Source organism: Anastrepha obliqua, chromosome 1 (genome assembly GCF_027943255.1).
Source record: "Anastrepha obliqua isolate idAnaObli1 chromosome 1, idAnaObli1_1.0, whole genome shotgun sequence".
Classification (NCBI taxonomy): Eukaryota; Metazoa; Arthropoda; class Insecta; order Diptera; family Tephritidae; genus Anastrepha; species Anastrepha obliqua.
In genome coordinates, this window is record NC_072892.1 from 81623864 (window position 1) to 81647478 (window position 23615).

A 23615-nucleotide genomic window follows, 5' to 3' on the forward strand; every position below is an offset into this window, starting at 1 on the left:
TAGTTGTGTTTTTAATTTATGGAGTAACCCAGGGTGCCACACTTTGTCAAAATATAAAATAAAAAATATAAAAAAGTATCCTAGACCACGATGCACAAATGTCATATACCGTTTTTGATATAAGTATGCATACTTTATCACTGTTATTGTTATAATTATTTAATTTTATTTTTTACATTGCACACTTCTCAAATGCTTTAATAATTTATTTTTCAGGGGAGAGACATAAAATAATCTTAAATAAAGCAAAAAAGTCCCTTTTTAGAAAAAAATGATTCAACAATATACATACATATGTACTATATACATAAGTAAAGAAGCCTTTTCAGGGCTGCAAAATACTACTAAAAAAAGACATCAAATATTTTACAGTATTAAAAAGTAATAACTGTTGTTGGAAATTGGAGGATGCTATTTTAAAAAAGGCGAAATTGATTAATTACTTAATTGACTATACTCCTCATGGATCTCTTCTTTCTTTTGCTTATATCAGGTCTTGACAAGGCAGACGACAAGAACACGAATCGTAATAAAGTACAACGTGGAAGTATCGCCGTACCTTATAATAGCTGCTTTATGAATTAATCCAGCGGTGTGGCCTCTTTGTATGGCTACTTACCAACAACCAAAAACATGTTGCAGTTCTTTTTGCTCTGCTCCTGCCACCTTGTAAATGTGCCTTGAGCTAAATCAAAAAAACTCATGTGTAACAAAACTCTGATGTTGTTCTTAAGAGCTTGCACCCAAATTGTTGTTCTTGTTGAAATTAACGTAAAAACAGACGAATGTGAAAGGCGAATGTGATGAAAAATCAAGAAAGATAGGAAAAAGATAGCGCTATACTTGTGATGTGACGTCAGCAAAGAAACAACACTAGGAATAGAAGGGAAAGAATAAACGAAAGTAGTAGGAAGAAAGGAAAAGAAAATGTATTTGGAGACTTTATTATCAGTCGTGCTTCACAATTTAGCACGCGGCACTTCGCATATAAAAATAAAAATATTCATTGATTGACTCACAAAGAACTTTGCAACTTTGTTTCTTTTCTGGGCTCATGTCAATCAAAATACCTAATTCGGTCAAATTCGCCAATAATAAAGCGGAGGCACTGTGGATTGCGCCACCTTGGTATTCTCTACATCGCACAGTGGCAAAAATCGAAAAATTTAAATGTGAAAGAGAAGTATCATCAGAGAATGTTAATGCAATGAGAAGGAGCAAATGTTAAATGAGCTTTTTTCGAGTACTAATTTGTAGATTCATACTAAGGAATTTTCAAATTCAACTTTCCTCAGTAGTGGGGGATTGCAGATATTTACCACGCAAGTGACGCGAGTGGAGTGTTTCTATATTTACTTACCACGCTCGGACAGCAATTCAGATTTTTTCTGCGTTTACCACACTACTAAGGAATTTCATAAGATTTTTCGCCACACTACCAAGGAAATCGACTTATTTCATGCCCATTAACATTCTCTGGTATCATAGTTTATGTTACAGCCAATAAAAGCTCAAAAGCCAGACTGTCCAATTGCTATTTAAAATCCACAAATATATTATCTGTTACATAGCTTTCGAGATATCGACCATCGGTTTCGGATTAACCCTTGAGTCCTAATGTAGCCGATCCGACTAACAGAATTTACAGTTTTTCACTCACTTTGCCGGCCGCTGTCAAATTTCGTGTAATCTCAGCTGCCGATGTTGTCTTGTTGCATGTCGTAATATCATTGCAGAAAGTGTTGTTGTTTTGTAGTTATGAAACTCGTGTTAGTTGATTCGACTAATAACAAATATTTCTGTAACGTTCAGCCTTCTTTTTAGCAACATTTTGTTCTCGAGTTAGAGGTAAAGAGCTTGTGTTTTTTGTGGTTTTGCTATTTCAGGATGGAAAAATGACTTTCAGAAAGCTTAACAGACGGTTTTATGAAAACAAAGAGCGGAATGACTGAGTCTACAAATGCGAAGTGCAATAAAAGCATTTGTGGCGAGCACAAAGTTGAAATCTGCGATAATTGCTCTTAAAATGAAAACGATATTATTTTTAAGCGCTAAATATTTTTTAAACTAATTTTATTTTGCTATTTTTTTATTGAATTGTGTGATTACTAATTTTAATTTTTTTATTTTTCTGCTTATTTTTTTTACAACTAATGACTAAAAATATTTCCTGCAAAAGCATTTTTTAAAATGAATTTTAAAATTTAAGTAATAACAAAAGAACATTTTATTTTATTTATTTTATTATAAAGGGTTTTTCAAAAGATGCGTCTACATGTTGTTTTAAAATAAAACATGTACAAATTTAAATTCTCTCAGGTTCCATTTTTATTCAAAATACGGCTCTTAACAATTATATGTGAAAAGACATCGTATCCAGCATAAGCACATGCGCAGAAAAATTCCGCCACACGGTCGATTCATTAATTCCCAATTGTCGAGATTTCGATGTTGAAAATTGTTCAGCACCACTTTGTGCTACAGCAGCAATATTCTTAACAGAAAGTACAGTTTTTGGTCTGGCAGTCCTTTTTCTGTCCTCGACAGAAAATATAAATAAATAAATATCTTGTAATTGTCGACTCATACGGACTATTATTCCCACCAAAAAAATTACGAGTTTTGCGTTATGTTGTTCTTAAAGATCGAACATTTCAATTATGAGTTTCATTACCTTCACGCGTTCTTCTATCGCGTAAAATTGCACATCTGCTCTACTTGACAAATGTCAAAGATGACATAAAAAAGGTACCATATAAGAATTATTCTCTACTGACATCTAGGCTATACTTTTAAAAACTCTTTACTTTACTAATAAATAAAAATATTATATATATTAAGCTTTTGTTTATTGAATCGAAAAATCAATCGAAAATCACAGTAGGTAAGAAATAAAATAAATAAATAATAACAGTTTTAAGCCGACTCCCAATAGCAGATGGTTTTTTATGAGCTTTTTCATGACAGAAATACACTCGGCGGTTTGCCATTGCCGGCCGAGGAGCGACCGCAATAGAAAACACGTTTTTTATTATTTGATGTTCATACACGGCTACGGCGGCCACCAAATTAAAGGCAATGCAATTTTTTCTTCTTGCTAGGTATTTGGTCGAGTGTTCTCCAATTTGTGCTGTGGGTCTTACATTTTTATGTAGTCCCCACACGGCAGACACTTTGTTTTGCACAAGTGCCAGTGTGCATTGTTAATATGTATAAGATTATCGTAAAAAGAATAAATGCAAATGAAAAAATTCACCCAAGTGTGTATCCACATACCACCTCAACAAATATGAAAAACGCTAAACAATCGAAAGAGAAGAACCCTGAACTTATTTTCCGTTGCTGCAGCAAATGAATGAAGTAATTAAAATCAAGTAAAAAAAAATGAAAAAGGAAAACACAATAAGTTCGCAGCTATAAAACTGTCTAATGTCTTGCGCTTTTCCATCGTCATGTCGAATAGAGGTAATTCAATCAATTATGAGCAATTTGCGCATTTTTTCAAAAATCATTAGCACACACACATTGCTTTTCATCGCAATAATTGCAAGTGTTGCGCGCTTGCGCTTATGATACTCGTATCTGTGCATATTTCAAGTGTGATGCAAAAATTGAGTTCTGAAAAATTTATCTAGGAAGGCCCAACTACTAGAAATTTATTCACAAATGTAATTTCGTCAATCGTATTCTACATTGTGTTTGTTACAGCTATGTAATGCAGTTGAAAACATATTAACAGCTGCATTTGGCGCAATCTCGGGATAAAAATTGTTGAATGAATGTGCATAAGTACGCAAATTTAATTACTATTGTTTAGCTCATAAAGTTGACGATTCTTGAAGTTACATTCATTAATTAAATTTTTAATTATTTGCTTAAAAAGTTTATTTTACCAGTAACTTTTATTGTAAGTATCTAAATATTTTGAGCTGTCATATCCCTTATTAGTATTTCACTTAGTAGCTTCTGTTAATTGTGTAAAAATATATGATTAGAATAACAGTTCGGCCACGTGCTTGCTCTTCTTCAGTCGACAACCGCTAATTTCCCTTATTGGTACGACTTGGAATGCTAGAAATTATTTCATCGAACTGTGTACGCTACAGCACTACGACTTATAAACAAGTTTTGACAATTTATTTGTTTTTTTTTTATTTCATTTTAATACATTTTTTATAAAAATATAGTTTATTCTCCAACAAAAAAATTATGTAAATCCAAGTTTCGAACTTTGTGCAAATAAAACAAAAATCGAGAAATTATGATCAAAATTTTTCAGTTTTTAAACCGAAGTTTTAGAAAAATGTTTCTTTTATAGTTCATTAAATTTCTCTATAATAACGTATTGATTTCAAATGGCTCAAAAATTGCGGCGATTTTTAATATTTTATAATTTTTATTTTTTGAAGTATGTGGCATGTAATGGATGCTCGATATAATGATTTCCTTTTTTCTATATGGAAGAAAACAACAGAGAAAAGTTTGTGGTAGAACATTTACTGACAACTCCCGAGATGTGACGTCAACGTTGTAAATATACAAACAAAAGGAAGAGAAATTACTTTTATGTGAAAAGGAAGAATAAGCGAAAGCAATAGAAACTGCCAAACATAAAAAATTAGACACACAAACACACTTTATTTCCATGGCATCTTAGGCAAAAAAAGGAAAAACCGCGTTTGGAGGTATTTTTATAAGTTGTGCCTTTATAGTTTAGCATGCGGCAATTCATTTTTATTAGTTTGTTTAATTTAAAAATCACAATATCACCAAACCATTCACTGGATATTTACAAATAAGTAATTTCTTTACTTTTTTTGATTATTTATTTTGTTTTATTTTTAGTGATGACGACAACCTGTTGTGAAAGTAACAGTTTTCGGAAGGCGCCATCTTTAATATTCTGTACATCATGAGTCAAACGAAAAACTGTCGAAGCTGCCGAAGTACTTCGCAGCCTTTCAGAAACCGTTTTTTGCTTTTTCTTCGACAGCAACTGATAAATTCTCAGAAGCATAAGCTTAGGCAGCAGCAAAAGCTATGAAACATATTTTAATACAATAAAATTAAATAATGATTTAATAATTTAAATATATTTAAACGCTTTAAATGATGTTTGCTAGGATAAGCTGCTGTTTTATCTCTTTAACAAAGCTATATGACAGGTTACTATTCCTGAACTGTTCAGCCATTTTGTTACCAAACTGATATTCACAGATACATTAATCGAAACCGGCGATGTGTTACAAAAGCATGTAAGTTTTACTGTTCGCGCTTGAAGTTTTTTCTTATAGGAGATATATTTATTTAAAGGAGAGTATGTTTCAGGCACCACAGGTTTTTTTTCTCATGTGTGCATTTGAAATAAGACTCTCTCGCACGTACTACATCGATTATTTTAGAAGAAAGTCATTTGCAATCAAATCTGTACACTTAAAAAAAAACTAGAGACAAACAGTCTAAGCATGAGATGCGTGACAATAACTGTTTTTAAGGGCAGCAGAGTGGAGGGTAATTTACCAAGTTCTATTATAATTTTCTCTTAACTTAACATACCATACCTTCTACTCAAACACACTCGAGCTTGACTTGTTTACAGTAGCACAGAAAACAAACTATGTGACACATCACGCTGAAATTTGCCATGTAAGCTTATAACAGTCCTACCAAAAAACAAAAAAATTATTTTTGCCATATGTTATCCGCGGACCGTTTTATTGATAACGTCTCGTTTATATTTGAGTAGAAGGTATAAAATGTTTGTTATGCTTTCGAGTGTTCTTTTTAAGCAGTTGACAAAATAATACACCTGTTTATCTTATGGGATTAACGAAAACACATATGGGCATATTCTTCTGGGTACACGCAATTCATACTTTTTATGCGCCCCAATATGAAAAAGTGATTACTAATCTTCTGTAAATAGCGCCCAGAACTTCCAAATTCAAAATGGCAAATTCATGGTTGCACTTTTATTTGCAGCGCGTAAGACAGCTTCAAAGAATAATTATCGCAATGGGTACTCATTGCATTGAAAAATATTTTTTGCTATTTTATTAACAATGAGCGATTAAGAATTTTAGAAATATAGGGTGCCATATAAATTAATTATAAATTACAAAATTCTATTCTTTTTTCTGTGCTGTTAACTGTGCTCACACCTTTTCTTTGGGTACCATCTACGTATGTCCGATGTGGATTAAGCTGCTACCAAGTCTAAGGCGTAATAAAATAATACTCGTAAAATGCAACAAACTGTTATGATAGCAACAAACATTTATTTTAGGTTTTTAGTGAAGAATGTAAATACTTCATAAATACTTAAAAGTCAATATGAATTATGGGTTTTTATAGATACAACAAGGGAAGATATTTTAAACTACTTTTACCAGTCCATTTTTATATTTATTTTTAATTTCGAGTATTGCAGAAATCCAGTTTCGCACAGATATGTGTTTATAGACAAAGTTTTATACTTGTCTTTAACTGTGAACCAAAATTCGAAACACTATAACTTGAAATTATTCCATGTTCTGTTCCGAAATTTTCCAATTTATAGAACGACTGTAGGTTTTTATTTGAAATATTGTCATTTAGCATTTGAAATTCCCCTAAAAATTCTCTACTTTTTTATCATCTACCACCGATGCTACCAATGTTGAGTTTTGTCAAACGCTTCAAGACTGAACTGGATTATAAAAGGACTGGGGAAGGGTTATCTAAAATCAACAAGATAAACCAGATAATATGGTACACGGATGGATCCCTTACCGAGGATGGTGCATGGGAGTCAATTTAACCTAACTATAATAACAGAAGTACTGCTATATTTAATGATAGCCAGGTGTCAACCAAAGCTCTCAACTTTTTCCACTCTTACATCAGAACTGGGGATGAAATGCTGAATATCTTAGGACAGAGCAATCAGGAACGTATCCTATGGGTTCTAGGCAGATGTGATGCTGGAAAAAAATGGCAAATAAATTAGTTAGGAAAGCGGCGACCTACCCATTTATAGGCCCAGAGCCATTTCGTGGCCTAGGAAAGCTTAACTTCTCTAACTAACTTATTCAGGAAGTAAAGGAAGAACAAAGATCATACTGGTACAATCTACTGGGCTTATTGCAATCAAATATAATTATATGTACGTAGCTTTAACCGAAACCGTTTTAAAGATCGTATGAAATTATATAAGAATAAATTTTGAACCATCGCTAGAATTCTAACAGGGCATTGTAGATTGAATTATCATCTTACTAACCTGATGAAACCGGCAAACATGTGATAGCATCGTAAGCGAAACCTGAGCACCTGGGCAAACATATTTTACCAGAAGAGGAAATCAAATTCAATGAACCAGGACAAATACAAAATTTATTGTGGAAGATAGGCTCAGAGAAATACTCGGAATCTATGAAGGGGCACAATAGATCGTTCAGTTCTTTACTTTTCAAGTGTGTTGTTTATTGGTGTAGTCTAGTTGAGTTAGATCGCATGCTCAACTATAATTGGCCAATTTAAGGTATGTCATCATTACATGAAATTAATCGACAGGAAAATTTATATCGCAATAATGCAAGGTGTTTCCGTATTGTGCGACTTGTGGCTCCATTCTGTTGAAAATAAAGACCGCAAATGTATTGGGTATGGGAATACGTTTCCTTCCTTTCTTAGTCAAAGTGAAGTATGTGCCATTGGAAGCTACAACTCTACTCCATCTTTCAGGTAGCATACGGACTCCTCTGACGAAAAATTCGACTTCTTTTGACTTCATCCATTCATTGAGCCAGTTTGCGACGCTCTCGTAAGAAGTGAGCCGCGCTCCAATAAGGGCAGACTGCATTGATCGGAATAGATGGTAATCCGAAGATGCAATGCCTGGGGAATACGGCGGGTGGAGCAAGAGTTCCCAATTCAGTCCCTCTAAATATTTCTGGACCGATTTAGCAATATACAAAATACATGGTCAATGTCAAAAATGACTTTAAAAAGGTACCATCTAGGAATTATTTTCTACTGACCTCTCAGCGTCACTTTTGTGTTTTACTTGTGTTTTTCATTGCATTAACTTTAAGAGTTTCAGTTTATTTTTTAATCTAATTCAAATCACGTACCGCGGCCTAGGCTGATCCTTTACATTTGTAAATGTTAATCTAAAATTTTTTTTTAATATTTTCCTTGTTTTGAAATCTTTTTTCGAATTTACCCACAACACTTTTTGTTTCTGAAGTAGAAATTCTGAGTGAAATGGACGGAACAGGATTTTTCAAAGTAAAGGATGGTTGAATTTTAAAGGCCGATGCTGAATGTGAATCCCACCTAAACGTCAAGTTTTTTTCTGCATTTCATTTGACAGTTTTCAATTTTAGACTAACTCAATTTGAATCATAGAAAGACACATAATCGAGCAAAGCGTTAAAGTTATTCAGGCTTATTATGAAAACTGGCGTTCAAATCAAAATGCATAACACGCACTTCGTGATTTTTTCGGTCAATTTAATCGTCCAAATGTGCGTACAATCGGAAAAGTTGTGCAAAAGTTTGAGCAAACCGGGTCTGTAAGAGATGTGAAAACACCAGTGCATGCTCGTACAGCTCGTACTGCAGAAAATATTGTTGCTGTTCGCGATAGTGTGGTTGAAGAGCCGTCCACCTCAACTCGTCGTCGTGCCCAACAATTGCACCTCTCACGCTCGTCGTTGATGAACATTATGCATAAAGATTTGCATTTACACGCTTACAAGGCGCAATTGACTCAAGAACTAAAGCCTCTTGTCCATTTCAAGCGTCGTCAATGATCAGAATGGTGGCAGGAAATGGCAACAGTGAATGACCAATTTTCGAAGAAAATCATCTTCAGTGATGAGGCACATTTTCACCTCAGTGGATTCGTCAATAAGCAGAATTTCCGCATTTGGGCGAATGATAATCCATGAGTGATTGCCGAAAAACCAATGCACCCACAAAGAGTGACTGTTTGGTGCGGTTTATGGGCCGACGGCATCATTGGGCCGTATTTTTTCCTAAATGAGGCCGGTCAGGCAGTTACTGTGAATAGTGTTCGCTATCGTGAGATGATAATGAACTTTTTATGGCCCGAATTGGAAGATATGGATGCGGACGATATGTGGTTTCAACAGAACGGTGCCACTTGTCCCACAGCTAACGAAACAATGGCTCTTTTGTGCGAAAAATTTGATGGCCGAATAATCTCACGTCGCGGCGATGTCAATTGGCCGCCAAGATCATGTGATTTGACACCGTTGGACTTCTTTCTTTGGAGTTGTTTGAAAAAAAGGCGTACGTCGATAAGCCAGCAACAATTCAAGAGCTAAAGGATGAGATAATTCGGCACATTAACGGAATAGAACCTCAATTATGCCTCAGCGTCATCGAAAATTTGGACCATCGGATGGAGGTGTGCCGCCGAGGCCACAGCGGCTATTTGGCCGATATTTTATTCCGTACTTAATTGAACTATACCAGTATTATCATAATAAAGAAAAATTACAATAATTTTCTAAAAAAATTGTATTTTATTCAAAATCAACACCGGCCCTTGAAACTTAACCACCCTTTATGTATGCTGCTTTTAAGACCTTTATCCATATTTCTTACATGTAAATTTAGGACAACAATACAGAAATTCGCATTTGCTTTAGTAAGTAATTTCCCGATAAATCTACACCAAAAAAATGGCATTGTTGATATTTACTATTTAATGAAAAGTGAAAACTGTGCGGCAAAGTACAAAAGTGTTCCCAATAAATGTAAAAATTAAAGCCGCAGATGTTTACTATAATTCAGGGAGCGTGTTTTTGTTTGCCGTTATCATCTGTTAGTGAAATACCTTTGGAGGTCTGCCACTGTTGGTACGCGTACCACAGTTTGAGAAACTCTGAAATAGCGCGTGTCCTTTTCTTTTTGATTGGCGCGATAACCACCTAAACGATTTTGGGCCAGTTTAACAAAGTGCATGTCATGTTCTACATAAACTTGAAAAAAAAACAGGGATTATCAAGCCGGTTCAAAACAATATATAATATATATTTATATATAATATAATTGGAGCTTACATCCTTTCTGGGTGTTTGGCCCAGCTCCTCCTCCTATTTGTGATGTGCGTCTAGATGTTGTTCCACAAATGGAGGGACCTACAGTTTTAAGCCGACTCCGAACGGAAAATATTTTTCTTATGAGGGGCGACCGCTATTAGAAAAACCTTTTTCTTTATTTAGGTTCTCCGAATTTCTAATGGTAGTGACGCACCAACCCATTCGGTTACGGCGGCCGCCATTACAATACAATACAATGTATTATGATAAGTTATTCATAAGAAAAAATATAATTCATGTTTCGAACTTTAATCCAACCATATAGAAATCGCATACAAACGTCTGACTTATTGAATTATAAAGGGTTTTTCAATTGGCGCGGGTCGATTTTGGCGCCCTGTGCCAGCCATTTTGTTTTGGTGACATCTGTCAAATCTTTTGTTTATTATTCAGTTGTTTATGCCAAATCATCATGGCAAGTTACACGATTGAATAGCACGTTCAAATGACAAAACTTTATTATCAAAATGAGTGTTCATTAACGCAAACGTTGCGCGCATTGCGTCCATTTTTCGGTAGACGTGGTGGCCCTTCCAATTTCTTATGGCCCATATTGAACCATATGGACCTAGACGACATATGGTGCCACACAGCAAACGCCATTTTATTCCATTTCAACATCTACCCGCCCTTATTGAAAAACCCTTTATATGTATATTATAATAATAAATATAGGCAGATATTCACTTCTTCTGACCCTTTGTTTACACTTTTTAATTTTGGACTTATCAATTTATTATTAAAATCAACGCATACACAAATTATTTACGCACCCTGTATAATTCGAAACTACAAAATTGAAGAACTGAGCTCCTTCAGCATATACTTATTCATACAGCTTAAGAACATTGACTGCTAAAAATTCGAGGTCGCGTGGATTCATAAACCAATACCAGCTGAAAGAAACTAACATCAGACAGCAGACTGCAGACCGCAGACCACAGGCCTCTAGAGCCAGCACTACTAATACTATCATAGTTTGAGGTGCGCCATATATGTATGTAAATATGTATAAATATGCATACAAACATAGATACATATATCGTAGCAACTATTGCAAGTACAGTGAATGCACTTTAATACAAATTCCAATTCGTTAGTTTTAACCTGAATATAGAAATCTTTCATTTTCGAGCCCAATGGCAAATTCTTCTTGAAAGTAAAACCACTTAGTTTTTATTTTGAACAAAATTTAATGAAACTTCACATATTTTTTACACATGCATATATAATTACATTACACACAATTACATATTGTTATACATATATAAACTTATTTATTAATCCCTAATTAAATGCTCCCTATTCATATTGACCACAACGGTATTAATTGCAGGCTTCAGAGAATAAATGGTAGTATGAGGATGCTTATTGGTTTCACTCTAAACTACACCCCTTACGTAGTAGTCCAGGCGATTAAGGTCTGGGGAGTTAGGCGGCCATAAGGTCAGTGTTATGTGGTCGTGGATAGCTAACCTATCATGTGTCCCCATGAATGAGCCTTTGTGGGAATGAGCCGAGTATTGCCAAAAGATTTGTGGGCTATCACCGCGTACACTATCAATTCAGGGCTTGCAGCAGATTTCACTCGAAATCCGGAGTAGAGAAGTTTTCTGGCATGACATGTCTTTTGCTGTTCACACCACCTGAAACTATAATCGTAGCAAGAAACTTCGTGTGCATGACAGCAGGAGCCTCTGTAGGATTGAAGGATCGCACTCTCTCATCTCTGATTTCTGCGGCTGGTTTTTTGGTCTTAGTAAAAAATTTGTTCGTCAGAAAAAAACCATAACATCTCAAGCGCTTCAGGGTGTTTAATTTTGTTTACAAGACATTTTGATCAAATAACTCTCTGTTCTCATGTTTATACAAGGTTGCCCATATTCGACGGACCCGACGGATTTCGATGACTCTTTGGGCCCATTCCAATTGGCGCGTACACCCTTTTTGGGTGTTTTGCCGAGCTCCTTCTCCTATTTGTAGTGTGCGTCTTGATGTTGTTCCACAAATGGAGGGACCTACAGTTTCAAGGCGACTCCAAACGGCAGATATTTTTTATGAGGAGCGTTTTCATGGCAGAAACACACTCGGAGGTTTGCCATTGCCTGCCGAGGGGTGACCGCTATTAGAAAACACTTTTTCTTAATTTTTGATCTTTCACCGAGATTCAAACCTACGTTCTCTCTCTGAACTCCAAATGGTAGTCACGCATTCGGCCACGGCGGCCGTCATGTTCTCATGTTTGCACTCAGAAATATTAAGTTCCTTTGCAAGATCCCTCATCGACTTTGAAGAGTCATCGTCAATGATCGCTTGCACTCTGCACTAAATTCTACAGATCGGACAGTATCAAAACGTCCGTCGTGGGTTTGACGTTTTAACACAAATTCTGTATCGTCGTCTGATGCTTCTAACTTTATAAACAAACGAAGGGGCGCACTTAAGAAAATAAGAGATTTCTATGATAAATCAGTTTGATTTGCATATAAGTGCATGTGTCTTCTATTTGAACCTCATATCTACAAAAGAGCAAAAAGAAAAATAATGGTTTCAGGAAGTTATAGCCACATGTATAAATGCCCTCAACTGCCGCATGCACCCTGTATATATGTATGTACCCACATGTGTAAGCATATAATGCTTTGGGGTAATCACTTCATATCTCCCTTAATACTGCACCTCATTTAATGTTTTTAATGATTGAAACGCTGTTTTTACTTCCTCGTTAGAGGTGAAATTTTTTAAGCAGATTGCCACCTGTCTGAAGTTTTAGTGAATTAAATATAACAGGAAGTATCAGGGTATGGGCATTTGGCACTTTAATAAAGTTAAATTTTTGAAGCAGACTGCCACCTACCTAAAAAATGTATATAATTAATATATATAAGTTACGGTAATCACTGAAAATACATTTCCCAGATGCGTGGATGATTTCTGACTAATGTATATTACATTTTGATCAAAAAGTTTCGTCTTATTAAATTTTGTAAATAGCTGAAAGATATTGAAATATTAACTTTTTTTTTTTAAGTAATGTCTCTTACATTTTGGTGATCCTGTTTTTAAAGATGTTGATTTCTTAACTTTATTAATTATTTTTTTTTTTAGTACGTATCTTAAACATGTACCGCAGATAGAAATTTGCATTTGTGTTTATTAGAAGTTTGTTAAAATCTAAAATAATATCTAAAGCAATCGTTTTGGAACTCGATATATCTGTTATTTCGGCAAAAGAATTAATTTTTTTGTTCTTTAAATAACAGTAATGAAAGGGTTCGAAACCCCGGTCATCAAACATTAAAAAAACCAGAGAATTTGCATAAAATTTTATACATATTTAGTACAGCCAGAAGTCGGATCTTCCAAATCGAGAAATAAAATAGTATACTTTTAACATAATTTCAGAATAATATTTAATTCAAATTTCATATTTTGTATGAATTTCGTCATTACTTCATTAGGAACAAGAAGGGAGTTAATAAGTAGGCCTAATAAAGGCCTTACGAAACGCATAAATTTAAACTTACACGCACTGCTACATGAAATCACCTCGATAAATATTTGTGTAATTCCATTAGACGGTTGCCTTCTGCCTTCGCTTAAATGTATCCACTGCAATCGTCGTTTTTAGACCACTTCTTATAAAAATATTTACAGCTTCTTGTTGTTTAGAAGACGTTAAAGCGTTTAGATGAAGATCCATAGTAAACTATAACTTTGTTCTTTAGTAAGTATTAGAACCCATACACATTTTTTTGAAATTTTCAATTAAAAAATCAAAGCCTTCCAAATATTGTCGAACTCGAACGTATACGGACTCATAAAATTAGTCTTTCCGATTTTAAGAATCACATTTCGATTTTTAACTAATCGCTCAGAAAATACGACCATATACAGTATAATTCCTCTTAACCGGCTTCGCATTAACCGGTCGACGGATTAACCGGCCTGTTTACAACAGCCGAGCGCAATGCAATATTTTCCAAGAAATTCACCGGCGAGGCGATGCGGCTGGGATTCCCCCGATATTACGGGGAGATCCCGGCGAAGTAAACTATAAACGATGTTAGATAGGATTTTGTCGTTTGTCGTTTTGATCAATTTGGTTTGTTTTTGCTGTCGGTACGAACATAACATAGTTCTTTCCTTAACAATGAGTGCAAAGCTCAAACGAATTATCGTTTCGATGGATACACGTTTAAAAGTGCTAAGGCGGATTGATAATGGTGAATCCGTAGCGAAAATATGTGCAGAATTTAATGTTGGGAAAAGCACTGTAAATGACTGGCGAAGAGATAGGCGTTCCATGGAGGGGTTTTGCTCGAAAATGGAATCTGATAGAAATCTGGGTAGCCGTTGTATGAGAAAAAACCGATTTGCGAGGTCGTCCATGAAGCTTTGTGGATCTGGTTTCTTCAGGAACGTCGAAGAGGTACGCCGATTGGCGCCCCAATTTTGAAAGAAAAAGCTTTGGCTATCCACCAGAAGATTAATATTGGAAGTGACTTTGTGGCAAGTGATGGTTGACTTAATCGATGGAAGAAGCGACACGGAATTCATTTCGCCCATGTATTTAAGTGGAGAAAAAATGTCTGCTGGTACTTCTGGTGCGACAGAATTCAAGACTAAGTTTGGTGAAATGGTTAAAACAGAGGAATTATATCCAGAACAAGTCTATAATATGGACGAGACCGGGCTAAACATTAAAATGTTACCCGAAACAACTTTTCTAGGCAGTCATGAACAGTCTGCCTCTGGCTTCAAAAAGAACAAAGAACGTATTACAGTGGTCGTTTGTTCGAATGCAGCAGGGACTCATAAAGTTCCTCTTTTCGTTATTGGCAAGTCTGCTAAACCACGGGCATTCAAAAACTTTAATCCATCTTCCCTTCCGGTTTATTATAAGTAACAAAAATCAGCGTGGATGAATTCAGACTTGTTGGTTTAATTTGGAGTTTGTTCCAAAAGTTAAAAAACATTTAAAAAGTGTAAACTTGCCTATTAAAGCAATTCTTGTGTTAGATAATGCTCCAACCCATTCTCATGACTGCGCTGTAGATGACATACAATTAGTTTATCTTCCTCCTAATGTGACAAGCTTAGTGCAACCAATGGACCAAGGAGTGATCGAAAGCTTAAAAAGACGATACAGGCGTAAACTTGTTTCTGAAATTCTGCAACATTCGGAGAGTGAAGACAAAGGTCTTTTAGAAGTCATCAAAAAGATCAATATCAAGGACGTTATCTATATGTTAGCTACAGCATTTCAAGAAATGCCCTCTTCAACGTTTGTTAAGTCTTGGAGAAAACTTTGGCCAGATGTTGAGAATCTAATTGTGATCTCGAATATTGCAGGGGCTGAAGAAGAAGAAAACAAGTCTACTTTACAAGACCTTCAAAAGTTATCGGGTAACGAATCATTACTGGCAGAAGATGTGGAAAATTGGATGATAAACTGTGACGAACTCCTTGAAAATGAATTTTTGAATGATAACGAAATCATAGATTTAGCAAACAAAGAACAAGAGGAAGATGATCAGAGTAGTGACGTTGAAGAGGAGAAAACAGTTTCTCATGAAGAAGCCAAAAATGTGATGGAAATTGCATTGAAGCATTAGAAGGTTAAAAAACAGAAGGTTAAAAAACAGAAGAAAATCACAGACTTTTTCAAAAAATAATTATTACACTTATATTTTATTGATGTAACACATTAACATATGTAAATATGAAATACATAAATATGTAAAAAATGCTTCTCTATTTTTTTATATGTATGTATACAATATATTATACAAGTACACTTTGGATTAACCGGCCAAAACGGCAACCGGCCAGGTATGCAGTCCCGAGGTGACCGGTTAAGAGGAATTGTACTGTATCGAGTAATTTGTATGCGATTACTTTATGAGTTGTTATTTTGTGGCCAGATACATTAATATTTTTTTTTTTTTGAGTTTAAAATTCTTATTATTGAATTTAATATATTTGATCGAAAATAAAAAAACATTTCTCTCAGAAATGAAAAGTGGTTTTTGAGCTTTATTTATTTCTTGGCGGATCGCAATGCTCAAAACGCTACACTTCGCTCAGCTCACTTTATAAATATCATATATACATATATACCTGACTATAATTGCAGAAATAAATGCAGATAACATATTTAAAAGTGTAATTTCGGCTCATGACCAATTAAAAGTGAAATATTTGGGGAAGGGTGTCAAACTAAACGAGAATTTTTACCTATTCAACGATATTCTTTCTGGTAATATATACGAGCATTTGAATAATTTTCGGAAATTTTTTTTAATACAATTATGTACTTCAGAGATGTTTTGAAAGATATCTTTACAAAGACTCCTAATTTTTCTCAAATAACTTAAATTGAGAATTTTAAATAATTGAGTTTGAAAAAACGGTTTTTAAATTTTCATGGGAGTCTGTTCTTACTCAGTATAGCAAATTTGCTGATATCAATAATATGATAATTTGACTGGAATCCCAATAATTCTTCCAACTTCGCGGTATTTAGTTTGTTCAGATTCTCCATGTAATGATCCAAGCATTCGTTCTTTTTCCTCACAAGAACTGTTCCACATTTCTACAGGAATTTTCTTAAAGACGCTTAATCGTTTTAAATTTTTTATATTAGGATAGAGGCTAAATAGTTGCTATTCTGAGTGTACTGTAGTTTTCAAATATATGTACGTAAGTACGTATGTGTAAATTACTAAATTTTGCGGCTGGAAAGGAAACTTGACTTCAAGGTAAAACCAAAAATTCTATGTGTGAGTATCTGTAAGAATAAAGCGCCATCACAATCGCCACTGTAAATAATAAGCAACCAGCAGCCACTCCATCAATGCCACCAGGTTGTGGCAAATCGAAATGTTCTTCAACTTGACGCGTTAACGAAATAAATAATAAATAGTTGCAACCGCAGCCGCATAAAGCGTTTGGAAATATTACTTACCCATAATTATACTTGTATATGTTGCACATACTCATATACATACAATAGTACAATGCTTGGAGTTTAGAGCAAGTTTTACTACTCAAATTTTGCATTTTGTAAATATCTACATTTATATGATCGAGGCCAAAATAGCTGCCGTTCTAATGAATTTGCTATTTTTGTTTGGATGTTCAACGTCAAAATATTGCAGGCGTTAATTGGAAGGTGTTACTAAGTATAGATGTATATGTAGATATTTGTGTGAGTTACTTTTTGCAATTCAGTCAAATTTTTATACATATAGACATATTAGCAAAAACATTTACTTTTATTCTCCCTACAGATATCCAATAGGTTTCACTAAATTTCTATTGGGATTTATTCTTAAACTATAGAAGTGGGCGATTATAAACCGAAATATTAATTTAAAAATTAATTACAATGTAAAAAATATTGTGAGAAATGTTACGTTTTCGTTGAAAATTAGCAGATGTAAAAATAAGTATATACCGCGTGGAGCAAAATTAATACAATTTGAATAACTTTTTATACGACATAATAAAAAAAACTATTTTCAGTGATGAAATCTTTATTTAGACCATTACGCGCTCCATTGTTTGTCTGTTTGTATACTGCATCTGTTTAATTCACTAGTGTCAAATATGATTTACGTACGACGCTAATTGTGAAAATTATAAATCTTCCGAAAATAGCTTTTTCTTGTCGATTTCATACCTATTGTATATGTAAAGCCCAGTAGAAAATTTGGGTCATGCATGGAAAGTCACGTCTATCACACCTATATTCAAAGCTAGCAATAAAAATAATGTTCCTAATTTCAAGCCTACTTCCAGACTACGATATTTCTGATATCAAAATTTGAATTAATTACACAAAAAAACAAAATCGCACTTTTTGTCTGATGAATGACTTTTGATACTTGATGTTTACTAATTTGACAACGCTGATTCTAAATATACCCTCATTTTTTTTTGTAACAGCTCTTGTTTACGAGTTATAGCTATCACAAAAAAATCACTATATTTCAGTGTTAATTGACGAATATTTAAACAAATATTAAGTTTTCTTAATATTATTTGTTATGGCATCGTCAAGACGAGTTTGTATAATTGACCGGAATAGTTTTTTTTTTTTATTTGCGGAGAGTATATGTTTTAAGAAAACCGTTTGAATGTGACATCGTTCGTAAATGAGGCGTACAAAAATTACTTCGGTCACCCAATGGAAATGAAAAATAAGCCTTGGATTCCACAAAAGGTATGCAAAACGTGCGTTGAGTTTCTACGTTTGTGGACGAATAAGAAAAGGAATAAATTTAGATACGAAACTGCTATGATCTGGATTGAACCTGTGAACCACCACGACGACTGTTATTTTTGTATGGTAAAAATACTAGCATTAACCGAAAAAATCGAGGAAAAAACCCATTTGAGTCTTTTATTAACGACCTTATCTGTAGCCCGTCAAAAATACCCGCTTTTATCTTTTCTGAACTCAATTTTGGAAACTTTTTAGACATAAAAAGAAAACAATTTCCATTTTTGTCAAGAGCTTTAACAAATTGTTTTATAAGTCCCAGTTTTATATGTACTGATACTTGATACCTTGATACTGATCGTATAATTTTACCTCCGTTACATATAAAACTGGGGCTTATAAAACAATTTGTTAAAGCTCTTGACAAAAATGGAAATTGTTTTCTTTTTCTGTCTAAAAATTTTCCAAAATTAAGTTCAGAAAAGATAAAAGCGGGTATTTTTGACGGGCTACAGATAAGGTCGTTAATAAAAGACTCAAATTTCATAGACACTATGACAGTGATTGAGAAAATGGCATGGAATGAGTTTGTTTGGCTTGTTCAAAATTTCTTAGGAAATAAGAAAAGTTCTGACTATTCTCAGCACGTCGAACAACTAATGGGTCACTTTTAAAGGGTTGGATGTAATATGAGCATTAAGTTACACTTTCTTCACAACCATCTGGACTATTTTCCAGCCAATCTTGGGGATCTCAGCGAAGAACAGGGCGAGCGATTCCACCAGGACCATCGTACGATAGAGGAACGCTATCAAGGTTACTGGGACACACACATGATGGCCGACTATTGTTGGAGCATTAACAACAGTTCTATGCCTTCAACTTCAGCAAGGAAATCATATAAAAGAAAATTTTTTTAAACTTAAGAAGGCAATAAAATAAAATAATCTTTAAATCTATAGTGTTTTATTACAAAAAGTCAAATATGTCATATAGAGTCATATAGAGCTGATACAGGAATTTCAGTTACAGATTTGAAATTATCATTAAAAATTGGACTAAAAACATGTATCATAACCCAATCATCAGAAATGCTGTTGTGCAGTGTTATCAAACACAATTTGTACTTTGCCGTAAAGCGAATCATATGGCTTCATGACTGGCAAGTCAATCGGTCCTAATATCTTTGTATTCATAGAATTTTGTATCTCTGCTTTCGACGTTTTAAGACTTTTGACTAGGGCAGCCACTCAATTTTAATCTTCAAATAGCATAATTTTCTCATTCACTCCATTTTTTTTTAAAGGTAAAGTTATATCTTTCATACCGTAAGTGTTTATTTGTTGTTGATAATGTTTCTTCTCATTCCTTCGTGTACCACAAGGCATTACCCTTCATCATCTTTACTAATGATATACGAGTATCTTAGTGTTTTCAATTTTCAAAATTTCTTATATATGCAGATGACTCAGATGATTTTAGATAAATTTCCAGTCTTTCCGACCTGTGTAAACTCCATTTAGATCTCAATAACGTCGCGGCTTGGTGTGATAAAAAACGCCTTCACCAAAATTTTAGGAAATGTTTTTTTGATTTCTAAGTCTAGGTAGTTTTTTTATATCACTTTTTATTTGCTTGGCCCATATAGGTTGTGATCGACCTGGCTTCCTTGGCGCCGTGACGATGTTTAACGCGTTTTTTGTTATATACGATTCAGGCACCTCTGGATATGCACATACCAGCGAAAACGACTTTCTTGTAGGTTTTGCTCAATCAGTGCGATTTTAAGACTTCCACGATTAAATCGATTAGGAACTTTGACCAGCATTGTGATCGAGACTGACTATCTCAACATTTTCATTTCTGCCGTTTGAAGTCTTGTCTTTTTTATAGGCCAGCATTTGGCTCCTTATAACAAAGTGAGACGCACGGCTGCTTGAAGGTTATGTCTTTTAGGTGAAGTAACATTCTTTTTTCACATAGCACCCCGGTTAGAGTTTTCAATTTTAACCGTGCCGAGTTAACCCTATACTGCATGTTTTCATTAACTTCTCCAGTATTTGTTATTTGGGTGCTGTACAAAAAGGTAGTACATATTGACAAGTTTTGATTATTTACTTACAGTATGTCAAGAATGGCCGCCGTAGCCGAATGGGTTGGTGCGTGATCACCATTCGGAATTCACTGAGAGGTCGTTGGTTCGAATCTCGGTGAAAGCAAAATTAATAAAAACGTTTTTCTAATAGCGGTCGCCCCTCGGCAGGCAATGGCAAACCTCCGAGTGTATTTCTGCCATGAAAAAGCTCCTCATAAAAATATCTGCCGTCCGGAGTCGGCTTGAAACTGTAGGTCCCTCCATTTGTGGAACAACACCAAGACGCACACCACAAATAGGAGGAGGAGCTCGGCCAAACACCTAACAGAAGTGTACGCGCCAATTATTTATTTTATTATTATGTCAAGAATGAATTTTGACATTGAAAATGAATTAAATTTTTCGACTTCAATAGTAGAAAATAGTACTCTTTTTATTTTTGAATTCTTTTTGGTACTAATTCATATTTATTCACAGCGTTTAAAGGGAATAGCGGCCGCCGTAGCCGAATGGGTTGGGTTGGTGCGTGACTACCATTCGGCATTCAGAGAGAGAACGTCGGTTCGAATCTCGGTGAAAGATCAAAAATTAAGAAAAAGTTGTTTCGCCCCTCGCAGGGAATGGCAAACCTCTTAGTGTATTTCCTCATCAAAAATATCTGCCGTTTGGAGTCGGCTTAAAACAGTAGGTCCCTCCATTTGTGGAACAACATCAAGACGCACACCACAAATAAGAGGAGGAGCTCGGCCAAACACCCAAAAAGGGTGTACGCGACAATTATATATGTACATATAACTATACCATAATAATCCAGGCTTCAAACTTTGTAATTCGACAAATTTTCATTAAAATCTGCAACTTCTTAATCAGAAATTCTGAAATTTTGGTACGCAGTTTTATAGCGAAGTAAATTTTAATTCAATAAAATGAATGCATGAAAGAGTTTAAAATTCTTGTTGACTTATGATAAATTTCTCTCCTGAAGGTGTGGCGCACTTTCCCCTTATAAGGAATCCACAACATTACGGCACGTGATTTAATTTTCTCGAGTTTTCCGGTGGATGGAATATAGAACGTTTGGGCAACATTAGACCGTTAACCGGCTCCCAGCATTTTGAAGAAGGAATCAGCTGATTTGCTGGCGTAACAGGGGATGTGACAATGGTTTGCTTATGTAATAAAAACTGAGATTGTGTTGGTGATATACCAAATAAATTAACACAGTCTCCACTCATGTTGCTTCGTTGCCATTTTAACAACGGCTGGTTGGACGAGTGTTCATTCTGTTTTCATTTCATTAGACTCTAGGTTGACCCTCTAACAGCCAAAGGCACTCTCACATTTTGCTTCGGATGATCAAACCTTGTAATATTTCGTCCTTGGATGTTTTCTTCACTCTTGGTTTAGTTGGTCAACAATTTGTATTTTCCTATTTCTATAAGTCTTGTTGCATAAGTCGCCAAGTAATAATATTTTTAAATTCTCCCTCCCCTTTCCATTCTCTTCATTTCGTGATCTTTTTGCCTTCCTCTTTTAAATATATCCCATTATATATTAATATTTTTTCAATTCTGTTTTTCTCTTGTATATATACATATTTTTTTAAATTATTGATATGTGCGAGTTTACGCATAGTTTAAATGTAATTAAGTGCATTAAGAAAAACACATATTCACATTACACATTTAACTGAATTAAAGTAATTTATGTAAAACTCCAACTACTTATACAAAATTTGCCTTAATTATACACAAATATACGATCATACATATGTACTTCTATCCACAGCACATTTTTATACACTGCACACTGGTTAAAAATTCAAAAAAAAATCGGCATAAATTAAATTGAAAGATAATCAAAATAGATTTTAGAATTTCCGATTATCACGTATGCGTAATGCAAATGCATACGTAAGGCATACGTAATGCCTCGGTTATAAAGGAGACACTGCCTTAATTCTAGAATAATAATAAATTCAATTCAATTTTCCAGTCTATGTCACTCAGAGTCACTCTTACACTGCTGAGTAAAATATTTTGCTTGTGAAACTAGAGCAAAAGAAAAGTTATTGGACCTAGTAAAGGTAAATGTGATTCATATTTTTCATATTCATTTCTTTATTAAGTCTAAGATTACAAAATCTCACAGACTAGACATACAGAAAGTTCTTAATGTTAATTTCTTTTCAAATACTCTTTATGAATAATGGGAGATAGATCCTAATTTCGAAATCAAGATATAGTTTTTTATAGATTTTAGTTAGTAAGTTCGTTAACTGCTCTAGTAATGATGGAAAAATAAAAAGAATTTAATTTTAGTTGCTACAAAATGGGTAATGGAAACGTAAGCCTCTGTTTGGTAAATTGAAACGTAGCTACTCAAGTAATGATGGGCAGCCAATTAAACTATTAATAACATCGAAAATAAACGAAAAATACTGAATGCTTCGTCTATTAGAAAGACATTTCTGATTTATCAAAAAGCATTCAGCTTTGTAAGATTTATAGGAATCATCAAAATGAAGCGGTTGGAGGGCGAAGCAAGTGAAACTACGTCGCACGCGTTCAAGCAGAGTGTGAGGCTTAAAATAGACTCCAGATATATATATATATATATAATTGGCGCGTACACCCTTTTTGGGTGTTTGGCCGAGCTTCTCCTCCTATTTGTGGTGTGCGTCTTGATGTTGTTCCACAAATGGAGGGACCTACAGTTTTAAACCGATTTCGAAGGGCAGATATTTTTTATGAGGAGCTTTTTCATGGCAGAAATACACTCGGAGGTTTGCCATTGCCTGCCGATGGGCGACCGCTATTAGAAAAAAGTTTTTCTTAATTTTGGTGTTTCCCCGAGATTCGAACCGACGTTCTCTCTGTGAATTCCGCATGGATGTCACGCACCAACCCATTCGGATACGGCGGCCGAAGATAACAGAAGTATATTCCAACTTGGATCGGACTAGAGAATTCAACGTCGATTTTCTAGAATAATAATCTTTAGTAATATATATTTCGCATGAAGCTTTAAGAAAACTAGATTAGAGAAAGTCTTGAAAATAACACTATTTGAAGACACATTAAAATATATTTTTTCCAGAACTTGTGGACACACCGCCGATCCAGAGATAAGGTCAAAACAAGCATAAGTAAATAAATGGACCAATCTTCTATTT

The 23615-nt window shown here is 34.6% G+C and overlaps 1 protein-coding gene across 1 annotated transcript; it reads left to right on the forward strand.

Annotated features, from left to right (window-relative positions):
* The first annotated feature begins 14703 nt into the window (after positions 1-14703).
* Positions 14704-15733, forward strand: LOC129235659 (tigger transposable element-derived protein 2-like). Its single transcript, XM_054869622.1, has 2 exons — positions 14704-14956; positions 15138-15733. The coding sequence occupies exons 1-2, from the start codon at positions 14704-14706 to the stop codon at positions 15731-15733; spliced, it is 849 nt and encodes a 282-aa protein (XP_054725597.1).
* The last annotated feature ends 7882 nt before the right edge of the window (positions 15734-23615 follow it).

What these genes read in the sequence shown, in the direction of transcription:
- LOC129235659 (XM_054869622.1), top strand. Translation starts at nt 14,704, where the DNA reads ATGTCTGCTGGTACTTCTGGTGCGACAGAATTCAAGACTAAGTTTGGT. An exon ending in AGTTCCTCTTTTCGTTATTG is followed by an intron (nt 14,957 to 15,137) that starts GCAAGTCTGCTA and finishes TTCTTGTGTTAG; the next exon opens with ATAATGCTCCAACCCATTCT.